We start from the raw sequence: 16,503 nt of genomic DNA, 5'->3' as shown, positions 1-16,503 counted from the left end.
CACTGGAGCAGCTTGCTCCAAGCCCCTGTGTCCAACCTGGCCTTGAACACTGCCAGGGATGGGGCAGCCACAGCTTCTCTGGGCACCCTGTGCCAGCGCCTCAGCACCCTCACAGGGAAGAGCTTCTGCCTAAGAGCTCAGCTCAGTCTCCCCTTGGGCAGGTTCAAGCCATTCCCCTTGGCCTGTCCCTACAGGCCCTTGTCCCAAGCCCCTCTCCAGCTTCCTTCCCTTTACCCACTGGGAGCTGCCCTAAGGCTTCCCAGGAGCATCTCTTCTCCAGGCTGAACCAGCCCAGCTCTCTCAGCCTGGCTCCATAGGAGTAAGAGTGAGCACCAACAGCAACCCCACCAGGTACAGATGGGTCCTTCAGGCATGATGCTGCCTGAACACCCAGGGATGGAGGGGGTGCAGACTGCAGAGGTGCTACAAAACTACAGGACACAACAGAACATGGGGAGTTTTTACAATTGCCCCTACCATGCTGCTCAAAGAACCTACTTACTTTTGGTGTTTGTGTTGTGAATGGAGGAGCAGGGGAAAAATAAGCTATTAAACTACCAAATCTCTTCAAACCAACAACAGTCACTGCAGCAGTTTTGGGGTGCAGTTGGGAACTGGATGTTTCTGCTAAGGATACATAGAAAATTTGGTAAAGCTTACCTCTACAGAGCACCATCCTTGTTCCATCTGAAAGTCTTGACTACATTCAGGCCTTTCCAATGCAGATGCTTGAAACGGAAGCAGAGGTGTCCAGGTCTGCACATACAGGCAGGAGGAAACGCATCCCATCACAGCAAGGACTTGGGGCCAGGAAATGCTCCATCACATCTGATATTTGGTACCCAAACAGAGAAACACACTATTTCATATGTCCAGTGTCAACCCTAAGCTGGAGAGATGAATATTGTCTGCATCTTCCCTGAGGTTTAGGTAAGCAAAGATTGTCAGGGGGAAAGAACCAAACACCTTGCTTAGAATTCTAATTTATTATTAAATTACATATCAAAGCCTTTTGTTTAATACATACAGAGAATGCACAATAGGTGAGAACAAAAATAATTACAGTTACAATAAAATAAGTTTCAAGAAGCTGTATGGAAAGCAAAATATCAGAAAGTGCAATCAGTTACAGGGGTCTGGACTGGGATACTTTGTGAGAAAGGGTTTTGGTTTCTGTCTTGGGTGTTGACTCAAGCTGCTGCCTCCACTCAGTAGGAGAGAGACCAACAGCCACTTCGGTATTCGCAACTGGGAGCATCACCACTGGTGTCACATATCCAGCTGACAGAAGAGACACAGGGCACCAACAGGACTTGTAACCTAGGATATGGCTCAGTTTTGGCTCGGAATGTCTTTCACTGGAGCCTCCTGTGCTCACGGTGATCCACAGGTCCAGTGCTCTGAAGGATTTCATAATCCAGCACTGCTCTAAGGGGATTTGGAATTACTTCTTTCAGAGCAATACAGCTTTTACCTCTCCTCCTGTGTCAAGTGAAAGCTTTTGGGGAGAAAAAAATGTAAAAGTAGGAAAAGGCTCTGCATTAAGTGACCTTGGGACACAAACTGCTATGCTCAGGTGGCTACAAGAGCTGTGACTACACACATTACACAGTCAGAAGTGGTGGCCCAGGTTCCAGTCCCTGTGCAGCAGCTTTGGGGGGAGCTTCAGGAATGCAGCTCCGCAGGGGCCAAGCTCTTGCCAAGCTATCTGAAGCTTTCACATCACCCAGAACTCTACTGCTGCTCTTTTGTTTGCAACATCAGGGTGGAACTGACTCTCTCTTCTCACAACAACCTTAAGAATGCTGAAAGGAAGGACTTCTAAAACTACACATGAGAAATTCTAGCTGATTATTCCATGTAATGAATCCAGCAGGGATTTACACACAGGCAAAAGCTCCTGGAATCAGTATCATGCCTTCCCAGGAAGGACATGCTCTTGTATTACCAGAAGCTCCCACTGCTTGGTCCCAAAGCCTCCCCCCTTGCTCAGGCTTGCTCCCACGCAGGGCTGGGGGTAAGTCATGGCTGAGATTGAAAGAGGGTGTGTGGGAAATGAGCCCTGTAGAAATACTCTGGATTTCCTCACTTCATTTCAATGCCTTAGCAATAATTTTCTTAGCACAATTCTATTTGGTTGAGATACAGAACTGCAACTTTGCCAGGAATTGCAGAAATGAGACTCGAACCACGTTTTTTCCCCTTAGAGCAAGAGGAACCACACAGAAGGAAAAGCTCAGAGAACATATTTAGTAACAGGAGACATACAAACCTATATTTTGAGATTTGAGATGAAAAACTACAATCCACTGTTTTCATTTTACAGCCCATTGCTCCAACTACAGCCTCATGTATTAGAGATGTCCAGGAGAATTAGTGAGTCTTTCCGCTCTGCTCTATGTGAGCACAGCAGAGAGCAAACCCGCCTGCTCACACTGCTAGGGCACTACCAGGAGATGATAAAGGGGGAACTACAAGGTTAATTAAATGTATTATTCAACACAAACCTTGTCTCAAAACCAACACAAATAAAAACCATGGAGGGGCTGCCAACACTGAAACCATTTCCAGTAAATCTTTATCAGAGGGAGTTCAGTACATTTTGGTTATTTTATACTAAAATATATCAGTTCCTCCATTACATTTTCATAACATGAAAAATCAGTTGTTTACATATTATAATCTACATTTTCTCCATAGCAGCTTTTTCACACAGTAAGATTAAATATATGCACCAAATCATCAATGAAGTCCAGCAAAAAGGTTGTTATAAGATTAAATAAATGAATTTATTTACGGTACTGCAGATCTCGTATTGCCAACTATAGAGCACCCACGTCCTACACATCCTAAACAGAAGCATGACTGCTGATGAGGGTCCCTCAGGGTGGTGAAGAAATCAAAGAGAAAGCACTGGGAGAAGAGGTTTGATCTCCCAATGCAGAGATTCATTAATAAACCTCCTTTATCCATGCAGGTTTTTCATAAACCCCTTTCATGAACACTTCAAACGAGGAGCATTCCCAACTCAACCAGATAATCACCCTTTATTTAAAATACAGCCCCACAGGTTTACATGGATCAGTCCAAATGCTTTCCAACCCCAATGAGGATCGATTAGAAAGTCTTTGTGGACTTTTTAGCACAAGGTATTAGGCTGCAAATAATCCTTCCAATGCACACAAACAGTTTAGGTGCAACAGTGTAGGTTTTTCACACTACATAGGCAGAAGCCTTTACTCCCTCCAAAAGAAACTGCACAGACACTATAAAAAGCAGTAGAAAACTGTGTCTGTCCCACCAGACTCTGTTCCAGAAGAGAACTCAGAGACTATTTGACATTTGTGTGCAATGTTATACATGAAATCTGTTAGGAGCACTGTAAATTGATTGTGAAAAGAGTTAAAAGTTCTTGGAAAGCTATTTCAGTGCCTCGGTTTGAATTTATTGAGTTATGGTATGACAGATGGAAAAGAGCTGTTGAAAGAACAGGAAAATCTGTAATTCGTGAATGTGCAATATCAAAGCCATTCCTGACGTCAGCTCTGTTCAGGGATGGAAACACAACAGGATTCATGGTGCATGTCTGGATGAAAAAAGACTTTTTTTCTCCCCAGATACTGGTAAATAATACTTGTTTCACTGTTCATACATTCAAATTTTTACTATGAGGTGTTATGTCCCTAAGTTTCACACACAGATCCATCTGCCTCAGGTAGAACCATCATAGTTCTCATTTCCAATTGGCATTTAGGTTATATCCTACTTACAGTGTAAAAATAATAATGCTATTAGAATAACTTTATCTAAATTACAATATAGACTTTTCAAACTGCTTAGCATGTCTTCATAAAGACCTTTACAATGCCAGCCAAAATCGAAGTATTTACCCCCAAAAGACTACTTTTAGGTGGAACTCATGTTTGGTCACTTCTCAGATGACTGAACACTACAGTAAACAGCTGCTAGGACACTGTGCTCCCTTTTTACAAAGGGGGACTTGTTAGTCCCTTTAAAGCCACAAGAAACCTTACAACTCTTCCTCAGAGGGTAATTTATTCATATCCTGTGCAAAAAGTGAACTCAAGAACCCTTTCTGTTTGTTTTACTTTGAGGAATTTGTGTGAAGCACAGTGTTCACAGCACAAATGATGCAGACATAACTATCTCAACCATGAGTTTAAAAAAGGATTACGGAACATGTATTTAGTAGTAAAGCAACCTGATGGCTTAAAGCTGCAATATTCTTCTCACAGGGCAAAAGCGTTCAGTATTGTGCTTGGCCTATGGGGGAAAACAGGTTTCTTGCTGAGTTTCCACCCAAGGCAAGCATAATGATGATCTTTTACTTACAAGCCAACAACAGACCTCCCCAGCACTGCTGAGCACAGTTTTTCCACCTGTTCTGGGAAGCATCCCATATTTACTTACCTTGCAGTGAAAAGGGGAATTAAAGACAAACAAATCCCACCAAATTTAAACCAAAGGAAGATGTATGGCAGGGAAGGAGGAACACCGCAGCTTCAACCCAAACCCAGTGTCGCAGTCTACCATCATAAGCTCTAGACATCATGCTGATGCTCCCAGCAGTGATGAGCAGGCTGTTGGAAGTCTGTCGCTTCCCCCACTCACTTTTCATTGACTGAGGGGGGAAAAGGGTTGGTGGTGATGAGTTTAGCAAAGTCCATCGAGGAACATCCATCAATGGAAAGCGTACAGCAGCAGTAGGATGGTACAGATGCCAATAACGCCACCCAAGATGAGGGAATCCCGTCGTTTCCGAAGGTTGATCCTTTGAATCAGGCTGTTCACTGCTGGAAATCGATCTTTAAGGAGTCTGAGTCAAGGTCATATCGGCAAACACTTGACTTCTTAACTAAGAAGCCCCAAAGTCTGTACGTAGAAACCCCAACACTACACTACACAGAAATGCAGAACTACTCCCCAGCTGGAAAAGGCAGACACAGTAATAAATCTCCACTAATAATCAAAGAAATGGGAGAACAGAACAGCTTAGAGCTCACATGAACACAGAATTCATCACCTAAATTTGATGTAATTTAATCTCCAGTAGGTGAGGCTTAGTTACTTTCAATAACTGTGTTTAAGTAAGTATGAAAAAAATATGGGGCAGTTACATAAAACATCTGTGGAATGTATTTAATGGAATTCTGTTACTGGCAAAGGGAACAACCAAAGGCATTTGACTGAGAAAATCATGCACGTTGCATGACTATGCACTGCTCAAGTATAGCACATAAGGAAGAACTCCTACTGTAAAATCATAAAGATGTAAATCTGTCTTTTAATGTACAAAATACAACCACCAACAAGATAATAGATTTGAGAGCTTCAAGTCTTTGGAACCAAGAACCTTTAAGGCCAAAGATCACTGAATCTTTTTTGTCCTTGCCAGTTGCTAAAAACTGTAATGAAATTTACAGGTTACCAAGATCCATCTCTTCAGGATGTAATCTGTCTAATCAAATGATGCTAATGCTGTTCTTTGGGCCCTTATGACAAGAAGGAATAAGTGGGAAAAGGACAAACATGTATGACTTGACAATCTGGCAGATTCTTTAGCCATAAGCACAGAATATGAAGAGAAACCAAGGAGCCAAAATTGTAACATCTCCAAGACTGTGACAAGGCAAGAGGTCATGAATACTCAGCTGTAAACCATAACAAGAAGCAATGTATGCCAAGCTTCAGCTCTGGACAGTCTTAAAAGCAAAAAGCAAGAAGTGAAATTACACTTTTACAAAACCACACAGCAGGGAAGGCCATAAAATGCTGCTGCACATCTCCACCTGAAAATTAAGCTACATTGATTTATATGCAGTATTCAAATTTGAGTAAAACCAACTTACTCACCACATCCCTCTTTAAGACGCTTCAGTCATCATCCAGCCACTGACATCGCAAAGCATTTTGATTCCCAAATGACAAGAGTGAAAAATTGTACTATACCTCTTCTGCACTGGCAGCACAGCATTTTAGGGAAGGATACTAGCCAAGGTATTCATCTTGCTTTGTATTGACTTCAACATCCCTCTCTGCGAAGTCATATTTTCTTTAGTTGCCATGGCAATGCTGGAGAAAGAAGAAGAGTGGATCAAGTTGTTGGTGCTAAGAATAATCCAGAGCTAAAACAAGAGGAAAGCAAGAAGGCAACACTTCTTTAGAGAACAATGAATGAGGCGAAGCCATATGAATGAAAGCACATTTTTTCCATTAAACTCTGTCTTTTACACTTATACAATTTCTCTTTTTAGATAACCTATTAACAACTGAAAACAGTAAGATTTCTTGAAATAGGCTGGGGTTTGACATATCTCTGCCAGCTCAAAAAAACAGCACTACATTACAACCAAACCTAAAGGTACTCTTCTGGCATAAGCTTTACACTTAGAAGTTTGTTTAATCACAGAAGCCCCATACTTACTCTGTCATATGAAAGTTCTTGTCTGCCTTCAGATATGATGGCTACAGAAGTATTAAGCAAATAAGAGCTGACTCACAGTTACAAATCAATTTGCAAAGTGAACGTGCTGGTTGAGAGGAGACATTAAGTGCAGTTTGAGACCTGACACAGCTCATACAGCTTCACACAGAAGGTTTCTGGACAACCAAGCTGGGCCATACAGTCACCAGGTCTTTGGAGACATTTAAGCAAACAGAATGTTGGGATCTACTTGCTTCGACTCAAGAATAATACTGTCCCCTGACTCCAGGAAGGTGGTGAAGGTTGGATACTCCTGTGTTAGCATCTCTTCACGGCAAGCCCAACCTGTTTTCATTAAGCTGGAGATGAGGGAGCTGGTGTATAATGAAATCATATCAAATGATGCTTCCAGCAAAGCATAGATGAGAGAAATTTCTGGTCCTAATTAAAAAAGTTATCCATGCATATGTAAGTTTTATACTCTATTTCTTTACTAATACATGGTCTAGCTGCATGTACTGGTAGGAAAAGTCACACAGACAAATTGTACTTGTACACTAAGCACAGAACGGGTGTTCCCAATGCTTTTATAGCAAAGACTGATTGCTAAAACTTATTTCAAGTTTCTCTGCGGGCAGAACACTTGCAATGAGCAGCTCTGGATCTGGTGTTCCATTGCCTTTTCTACTAGGACACTGCAGCCAGTTTTACAGGAACAGCAGGCAAAATCCAGCAGAGCCAAGCCTAACAACTGCCCTTCAGGTCTTACAGCAAAAGGTCACGATCACAGTTCACAAACATCTTAATGAAGAAAACAGCCTGGATCAATGATCCCTAAAGTGTTTCTGGAGCAATGAGTTCCTTTGGGCTCTCTTCCATTATATCTGCCTACTCCATCTCAAGTAGCCCTTGATAAAGGATCTTTAGCCTTCCCATAACGTGCCAGGCAAACTTTCAGGGGGGGGAAAAAAGAAAGACGATGAAAAGGGCCACCACCTCTTCAGGTGGAAGCTGCCTTTTCCAATTGGTTTTGTCCATAAAAACTAACAGATCACCAAGCCAAAGACTGAGTGTTATAATAGGTATGATTTTGGTTTCAGCAGTAGAAAAATACCTTGGCAAGGAAGACAAGTTCATCACACAACCCTATGTAAGAGCGAGGGGCCAGCTGATGTCTCTGGTAGCTTTCAGGTCACAGAAAATACTCTTCCAAGAGCTCTATATAGGGAATTCTTTTAAATAGAACAACATGCATTGACAGGGCAGGTCAATACACTATTTTAAGCTTATTTTAGCATTCTGGTAAATTTGGATATACATTTAGGAAACTGAAGATTCATCAGTCATAGAGAGACTACGAACAGTTTGACAACATGTAGGCAAAGCCCTGGCATTTTCTATAAGATTTAACTTTTTAATACAATTTTGATGTATTAGCTTTAAAAAAATAAATATAAAAGGGAAGTTTTAGGGCAGAAGTAGGAAAAACTTTCAAGCTTTTCTTATTTACAGCTGGCTACTTAGTATTTTCTTCTTCTATGTTTTTGAAGTGCCACGTAAGCAGAAAGTGAAAATGAAACTGATGGTTAACTGGAAGTGACAGGACTTGCAGTCACCTCCTTGATGTTTATAAAGGGGTTGCCAGTATCTGCAAAAACAACAGAAGAAAGTCTGTAAAGCTTCTTCTCTTAGACTGTGTGTGCTTGTTCCTGTGGATACAGTAACTCATCTACTGTAACTGATTTTCACTACATGGGACAGCCTTTTCAGGACTAAAAGTAGTAGAAATGAAAGTGAAAATTAGATTAGAGAAGAAAAGAAGGATCAAAACATTGCCTACCTATGAGTATACAAAGAAAAGCAGCTAAGAGAAGGTGCTAACAGATATCATGAACAGAGAATAAACAGCTGTATATCAGTATAGAAAAAGCAGTTAGCATCAAAGGCTGAAAAGGGCTACAAGATTAGCAAGTACATCAAATCATATCACCTGTGAGAAGATACAGCATTTGACAGATTATATACATTTACAACTCAGCATACAGGTATTTTAGTCCTCTAAAAAGCATCAAACTCACAAAACCATTACATTTGCTATTGAGCACTTGGGATACTTCAGTAGGAACCAAGCTGGAAAACAAAACACTTTCCTAGCTGCACACAGGAAACCTTACTCAGTAACTCAGAACTTACCTTATAGCACCACACTGACTTGATACTTGTCCAGATGAAGTTTTAATACAGCATTGCCCAAAGCACTCCTGAATTAAGCCACATGTTTTCCTAAGATGCATCCAATGACTCATTAAGGTATCCATTAATTTACAGAAGTGAAAATACAAGATGAGTGCCAGGATATAAAGTGTTCCTGAGACACCTCCAAAATGCCCTTAGAAATTGTTATTACAGATTATCACAGAACACAAGGTTCCTGCTTTAACATCAGAGGAGTGAGGCTGCTCACTTCATATAAAGAGGCAGGAACTGTTTAAGTTTACATATTACAAGATTGGAACCTTCACTTCTTTTATCCATCACTTAGAAAAATGGGCTAAGTTTTACTGAAGGGCTCAGAGGAAAAAAAGCCTGCAGTGATTATAATTTTTAATATGATACGGTCTAGTAATGAAATGTAATTGTGATCTCCATGAACAAGAGCTTAACTGGATTCTAGCTACCATGAACAAGTCAAAATTGAAGCAAAAAGCACTGTTCTTCACGTGTAATTTGATGATTTAAAACACGAGCTGGTTTGCCTAAGCCTTTATATCTGTAAATGAAACTATTAAGCTTAACAGCTATCAGAAAACACACAGCTTCTAGGGAGCAGTGCTCTGACTGGTTTTGTACAGCCTTAAGTACTGCAGCTTCCTCATATCCTTCATTAGCCAGTTTTGGGTTCATTCCCATCCCTAACATATGCTCATTGACTTACTGTTGCCGTTTGTTCACTGACAAATGCATTTTAAAGAAAATTAATCATATTCTTTCCATTCACAACATTGGCCCCACTTACTTTACTCAACACCACGATCTCCCCACATTAAGAATACGTTCTTCTCACTCTATGAAACTTCTACACCACGTTTAGGATAAAAGATTAAATGATTTTTACTGGAATCGAGATGACCCCGATTTAACGTTTCAGTTGGAAACCAGCAGGAACTCTTCTCAGTGCTGCACTGGCCTCAACTACTAGAGTTGGGTGTAAACCAAGTTTCTAAAACCAGATGGTATCCTGCTCTCTATATTTAACACTAAACCACGGCTGAAGTACAATATTAAAGATTGCTGCATTACTGGAGAGATCTCTTCTAGGTAAGCCCCAGGTCACAGCCACAAAGAGCTCACTCATCTCTACCGCACATCAGCAGGAGCATCTCAAATTCCTGTGCTTGCAGCTGTGTTTCCTCAGAATTTCACTTACATTTCAAGTTTATCCTGGAATGTTCAGTAGCGCTGGGGGTATGTGAGCAACTTCAAAAGTAAAACAACTGCTATTTGTGTGTAGTTTGCAGTTTTCACTGGCATGGAAAAGTACAGAGTGCTAAATACTTCCAGCCATCACCACAGTCAAATTAGTCTAACAGGCAGAGATACACCTTTAATGCTCCTTGACTTGGAAGCAAAGTGTTTTTACCTAGACAAATGTCCGAGCTGTTAGGTATTTACACCCCATGTAGCAGCCACACACATACAGGACATTACACCAAGTGAAACATATCTAAAAGTCAGCTCTTTGCTGCATCCATTGAGTAAGCTCAGCCAAATCCACATTGATGAGGAACTAGAAGAAAGCTCCAAAGGAACAAGGCCTGTTTTTTAAAATCAAATAATTCATGTATTACTGGAACTTGGGCTTCAGTTTGTACTCCATGAATCATACTTGCTCATTTAAATTCATGACAACATTTATGATTAAGGGAATGGACTCTGTGACTCTGCATAGAAATGGAAGCTCTGGTTTTAAATTGCTACAAATTCTGATTCTATCACTTCTTTGTGTATACATACTTGTATCTATAAATACCAGTGTATACAGGCATATATAAACACACCATCTTTCAAATTACATTAAAGACTGTTGTGTCTTTTGATGAAGCTCAAGATGAAAACAAAGGGAATATTTCCTCAGACACTGTGGCAAGGCTCTAGTGAAAAGAGCCGGCACTCAAAATCTAACTCTTGCCTCTCCATTCTGTAAAGTCAAGGATCAGTGCAAGTGATTTTCCTCCTTTTATTAAATCCTAGTTGTAACCTAAAGAAATATCCCAAATGCATAAGGAGGTTTTTTAATCAAGTCTATGGGATTAGTCTGGGAGCTGTGCAATCTGTTAATATCCAAATACTGACACATCAGCCTGAATTAGGCCTCAGAAACAGTATGACAATAAAACCTTCACAACTTGCCACACTGTGCCTGCAAAATGATACAAAAACCTCAAACTGGGCCAGCCTAAAAATGTGAATTGTTGGAAAAGAAGAAATAAATTGTTTTTTATTTTGGAAAAGTGATAATGTTTGAAAATGAAACCCCAAAACCACAAAACGTATTAAGCAAAATCTATGCTTCTATCTATATCTGGCCAAGAGAAGTGAGCACTGTTCCAGAAGAACTGCAGTACAAAGTATCACATCCCACTCGTTTCTGGAAAGAAATCTGCTGCAGTAAGAACCCAAATAACATAATCCATTTAAAAATGGATTAAAAGTTCAGCACTATCAAAACATCTGGAAGGACAGCCCTACTCATCACTTGAGTTACTGAATCATCTCAGCTTAGGTACCCGTATATTATCTCACACATATGTTTGTTCCCATGGTGGAACCAGACAGAGGAAGAGTCAATTTTGGCATCTCTTCAGTCCTGTACAGAGAGTCAGAGGAAGGGTTTCACCATCAGTGCTAACTGCAGTGGCTGGCAGTGGGGTCACTGGTATGCAGCTTGGCAAAAGAAGCCTCTGCCCACAGGAAAATGCTTTCCAGTGTTTGGAATCGCTGCTTAATAACAACCCCTAAAAAAATACAAAGTGATTTCTTGACTTCCTGAATTGCACCCAAATAATGAGTAATGAAGCAGATGTAAGCCTTGAAGACAGAGCAGTATTAGTAGCCAGAACAAGCTAATTACATCTCACTTCACCCGAGGAATCCGCATTCAAACAGCTTCCCCCGCATAATTCCCTCTTTTATTTGGTTTACAATAGATAAACCAATTGATGGTCCCAAGTTGGGTAAATGTCTATCTGAAAATTCACTTCGAATGCAGCAGGGTTTACCCCCAGTTAATATCATACCTGAATACTTGCAATCATTGGGATGACAAGAAAAAGAGTAAAACAAAAGAATTCACCTGGTTTCAATAGTTGGAATTGGATTAAGATGTTATAAATGAAATTACTTCTCCTGCTCAATGTAGTCACTAAATGACATCTTTGCCTACAAAAAGACATGTAGAATTTTTGGCAACTACAGCAAGTATTTAATTTACTCTAGATAATAAACAGTGCAACAAGGAGGGCTGAAATCCAGCCTCTTAAACATTAGGGTTCCTTTATTACCAGAAGGAATGCTTTCAGTAAACAGCACCAAGGAGCTCTGACCCAAGCGACGTGAGTTGGGATTACTACTTGAGAAGCAGCCACTTGAAGTCAACCACAGGACTGCAGCTCATACAAATGAAACTCAAAGCAGTTTGAAACCAGCCTGGATACCTGATGACACCACAGAGCTTCTGAGTAGACTCAAAACTGATGGAGGAACCAAGGCGAGCATTCAGGCAAGTGCCCTGCTTTGCGCTCCCGTCTGCCACAGCTACATTCCCTTGCACAGGTAAATCAACACAGAGCTTCACTCATCACACATAGTCTCAGCTTCTCTGATGACATTTAATCAGCAAGCTAAGTGCTCAAATTATAAAATGCAAGTAATTTTGCAGGATATTAAGCTTAATAAATCACCATATGCTGTTTAATGCTCTAGTTAGTAGAGTGGTAGCACGTAAGAGATTCAACAAATGTTGAGCATTTTTACAAGAAGGAGATGCAGGACTACAAATATGACAAAAAGGGAGAGGAACTTTGATCAGGGAAGGCCTAGAACCCAAAGTAAAACAAATAGTGACAATAACTGTGCTTAATTTGGCAAATACCTTTATGATGCTGAGGTGAGATTATACCCACATTTCAGACACTATTGGTCTCACCACTTCTGGTTCATCACATAAATGTAGCTTAACACATTCTTCCATCCATGCTAATTAGACTGAGCCTACTGTGTGTACTTAAGCTAGCCAGCCCTTAATGGACACAGAGCCTTGCTGCATTTCTAATTACCCTCCTTGATCACTTATGCCAGTACATGCATTATCTGAAAGCTTCTCTTGTTTTCTTTCTTCCTTTTTTTTTTTTTTGGAAAAGCAATAATCTAGAATTTAGAACCATTAACTTGGGCACTCTGAAATACTGGTCTGCAAAATCCCAGAGTTCAGCGGAAGCTTGGGAAGGGCACAGATGAGACAACTCATTTGTGATACTATGGTTTAAACTTCTTAGAGCAGGTAGAGAAGGTATCACTTAAGTATTCAAACCATGTAAAAAAAGCACCCAAAGATAAATAACTATACAACAGAAAAAACCTCTTAAGCCCTTGTGGTAAGAGCCCTTATCTGTATCAGCTGCACAGCAGCACGCTGAATACATTGATGGATTACAGAAAATCCCATTGTTGAAGAGTGCCAATGAGAAGAAACATCTTGACAACAGCAACAGCCCTGAACAGCTCAACCTGACATTCATTCTGCTCAGTCACTCTCTTTGTTTTTGTAGGGGGTATTCACCCTTGAATAGAAATGTAGATTTTCTAAACTAAGATGAATAAAATTATTTGAGCAACATCATTATTTCAACATTGAACAATACTGAAAACCCCAAACAAAAATAATCCCACCACGTCACTGTAGTATTACCCAGGAGCTGCGAACAATACAGGTATTGTACAAATGAAATGACTGATAGCTTTAGACACAATTCAGTGCAAATGCCAATTGTGCATAAAATAATGAAAATTACTACGTTCATTCCTACCTTATTGTTTCTTCTATCAGTCGATCTGAGCTGAAAGCCAAAAGAAAAAAGAAGTAAGGTTAAAAAACGGAACAAACATTAAGTATTATTTTAGATTATTAAATCAAGGGTCACCGTAACACAAACCTTAACAGATTCACCCTTAGAATGGCTTATTTCACTTTCTGCTACTACACAGATTTCATATAGTTAATAGGAGCCTTTAGGGAAGACAGGCAGTGTTCCTCAGGAGCAGCATTTCCTACCTGTATGCAAGAGCAGATGCTCCATGATTCATGGCTAATGAACGTTAACTTAGCCTGATGTGTACCAAATGCCCACGAGAGTTTGGAAATGAGTACTGGGAAAGAAAGAATCTGATTTTATTGCTTTTTAATCCTGGCCATACCTGCTTACCCCTTCAAAAACCCTAATTACCAACAGAAGCTGAGACTTGGTTCCAGGTAATAGCATCTCAGAACACTGCTGCAGAGCTGGTTTACCAAACACTGTTTTATGGTGGTTAGAGGCAAGTTCTTTCTATAGTAATAGCAGTTGGATGAGAATAAAGCGATGCTTATGGGAAACAGAATACACACCATCTGTAAGAACAAGACCCTGATAACACGCATCCCCCTTCCCTCTCATTGCCTCACATCAATTGAGTTCTATGAGCATTGCTGGGAAAAGGACAGCCTAAAATACAGCACTAGAGAGAACATGTCACTTAAACACGGATGTGTGAGATTGGAATGGCAAACAAGATCCTCAGAAGACTGGAGCAACTCCTCTTTTTCTCTACTCAAGTTCTTATAGACAGGTTTTTAATCACAGTTTAAAATATATCTTGTTACAGCAATCAGTATCGCAAATGTAACACTGACACAGAATAGGTGAGTGCATCCCTGCTTCCCATGCTGTGGAAACAATGATACATCCCTACAATTGCTCAGTTTACCACAGACTTAGGCAAACCTGCATAGAATAACTGAAAAAAATATGAGTTTGCAGTTTTAAGAAGGCAATCAATTTGACAAAAAGGAGTTCTATGTTGCACTGCATTTTGCTTCCAGTATGAAAGCAGAATTTACTGCTGCCAAACTAAAAGGATTAAAAGACACTGAAAGAGTATGACAGTCTTCATCGTCCATCCTCCCTGTTCCAAGTGTTCTGCCACCTCAGGAAGGGAAGGTACCAACAGCCTCTGACTCAGCTGGAGCTGCCTAATTTGGAACTTTTCTTCTACCCACAGAAATTCTGGAGATCCCTCCACACCTCCAGCTGGAGGCACAGTGAAGGAGCACGTTGTGCGGTTGTGTGCATGCGTGTGTAAGCTGCATGGTGGGGGGGAGATGCTACCAGCGTGTCCTTATTTGTCTGTGAAAAGCAGTGAAAACAAAGGTTGCTATTTCAGTCTAGTCCAGGGCTTGAAATATGGAGACAGCACACAGAGCACTAAAAATATTTTGCCTGATTTTAAGTTGAGAGGAGCTCAACTGGGGCAGCAAATGCTGAACACACTGGAACACTCTGAGCTCCCAAAACAAAGCCACACTCCAAAGATTCACAGCAGTCGCAAGCACATCAGTTGAATCAAATAAAAGCATTTTCATTCACTGTGTGGTATTTACGACTGGCAGAGAGAAGTAAAACACCATGGTTCTGTACACAAAATAGTAGAAGGAGATTCAAGTCTCACAGCATCCGATGATGTCCCAAGGCAGCAGCAAAGTGATGCATTAAAATTGCCATAATCACTGCTTCTCAAAGATACAAAATTCAACTGAGCATGTGCCTTTCAAACATAGGCAGCCTCTAACAGACAAGTGTATCATGTGGGAAGTGCATAAAAATAAACTGCAAAAGCATCAGAAAACAGCCTGAAAAGCAAGAACAGCACACAAGAAGGCACCCTTTTTAAAATGAATAACAAAAAAGGTATCAAGAGCCTTGTTGGAAATGAGTTACTAATATTCTGTGGAACAGAACATTGTTAGAACAGTCCTACCCTGCCACCACCAGCATCACCAGCTCCTTGTCCATTTAACTGATGAAATCATAGTATGTTCATGTTGATGAGCTGAAGATGACAGGGATGTTGAACACATTCGGAGACCTCAAGTGAACTAGGATGTTCTCCAAGGTTTTCAGAGCACAAAACTTAGGCTTACCAGTTTGCAGCAGACACTCACTGCTTTTTATGTTAGAGAAAGCTGTAGTTAGGCAGTTTTATTAGAGACATAACCACAAAAAGTAGTTAAAAGCTTCATATTTAACTATACTATACCACGTTATTTTTTATATACGTATGGATGGATGTAAATATATAAAAATAAATCTTGGAAATGTGGCTACCTGTAAAATGATGACAGGTAGAATACAAATGCAGTAATAAACAGTTCTCAACAGCAACAAATGCAGACAGATGCAAATGCCAATACAAGGCATTAAAAGGGAACCTGAAGTCACAAGATCAATGCTTCCCGAGTGACGTGGCGGTCACACCAACTGTTTCAAAGGATGAGATGCATATGAATTCTCTTCAGAATGACTGATGTGCAGTAAGGGCAGACTGAACTAAGTTCTGAAGTTGAATACTTCCTGTCCAAGGTTCAGTTTGAGCAGATGCTTGAGGCTTTTCTAAAGGCAATAACATGCACTCACGCAGCATCTCAAAGTCCTTCCAACTTCCTGGCAAATACAGACTGTAGCTTTCACTTAGAGCAACACCCAGACAGAAGCAGTTTGTTTCATCATTGTGTATTTCATAACCATAGAAATTAACAGTCAGATTGAAGGGAGATGAGGAACACAAAGTACAACAGAGAGCCAAGGGAAGTTTGCAGATCGCTGACTAATAATAACCTGTTTTACACAAATAGAAGATGCTCTCACAGCTATGAATAATGAACATTTCAAACTGTTTGACAGAATAAAAAATATCATTGAAAGAGGCAATTTTTCTTAACTCACATTCAAAACACTACAAAAAGA

At 40.4% G+C, this 16,503-nt stretch overlaps 1 protein-coding gene across 3 annotated transcripts in view; it reads right to left on the bottom strand.

The window, feature by feature from the left end:
• Positions 1-971: 971 nt before the first annotated feature.
• GOSR1 (golgi SNAP receptor complex member 1) overlaps positions 972-16,503 on the bottom strand; it is a 29,671-nt gene continuing 14,139 nt past the window's right edge. For 2 of the 3 annotated variants that reach the window (XM_061363532.1, XM_061363533.1), the window contains exons 7-9: positions 13,531-13,560; positions 6,011-6,093; positions 972-4,826 (exon numbers count right to left, since the gene is read on the bottom strand). In XM_061363532.1, the coding sequence (XP_061219516.1) occupies positions 4,702-4,826; positions 6,011-6,093; positions 13,531-13,560 (238 nt within the window). In that variant the 3' untranslated portion in view covers positions 972-4,701. The other variant, XM_061363534.1, reaches the window with a different exon arrangement.

The sequence above is a fragment of the Neopsephotus bourkii genome, unplaced genomic scaffold, assembly GCF_033783945.1.
Source record: "Neopsephotus bourkii isolate Nb327-2 ecotype Australia unplaced genomic scaffold, CSIRO-AGI_Nbou_v1 NB_1154, whole genome shotgun sequence".
NCBI classification, from domain to species: Eukaryota; Metazoa; Chordata; class Aves; order Psittaciformes; family Psittacidae; genus Neopsephotus; species Neopsephotus bourkii.
Note: the sequence above shows the minus strand (reverse complement) of the source record. Positions and strands in the feature narration are given on the sequence as shown.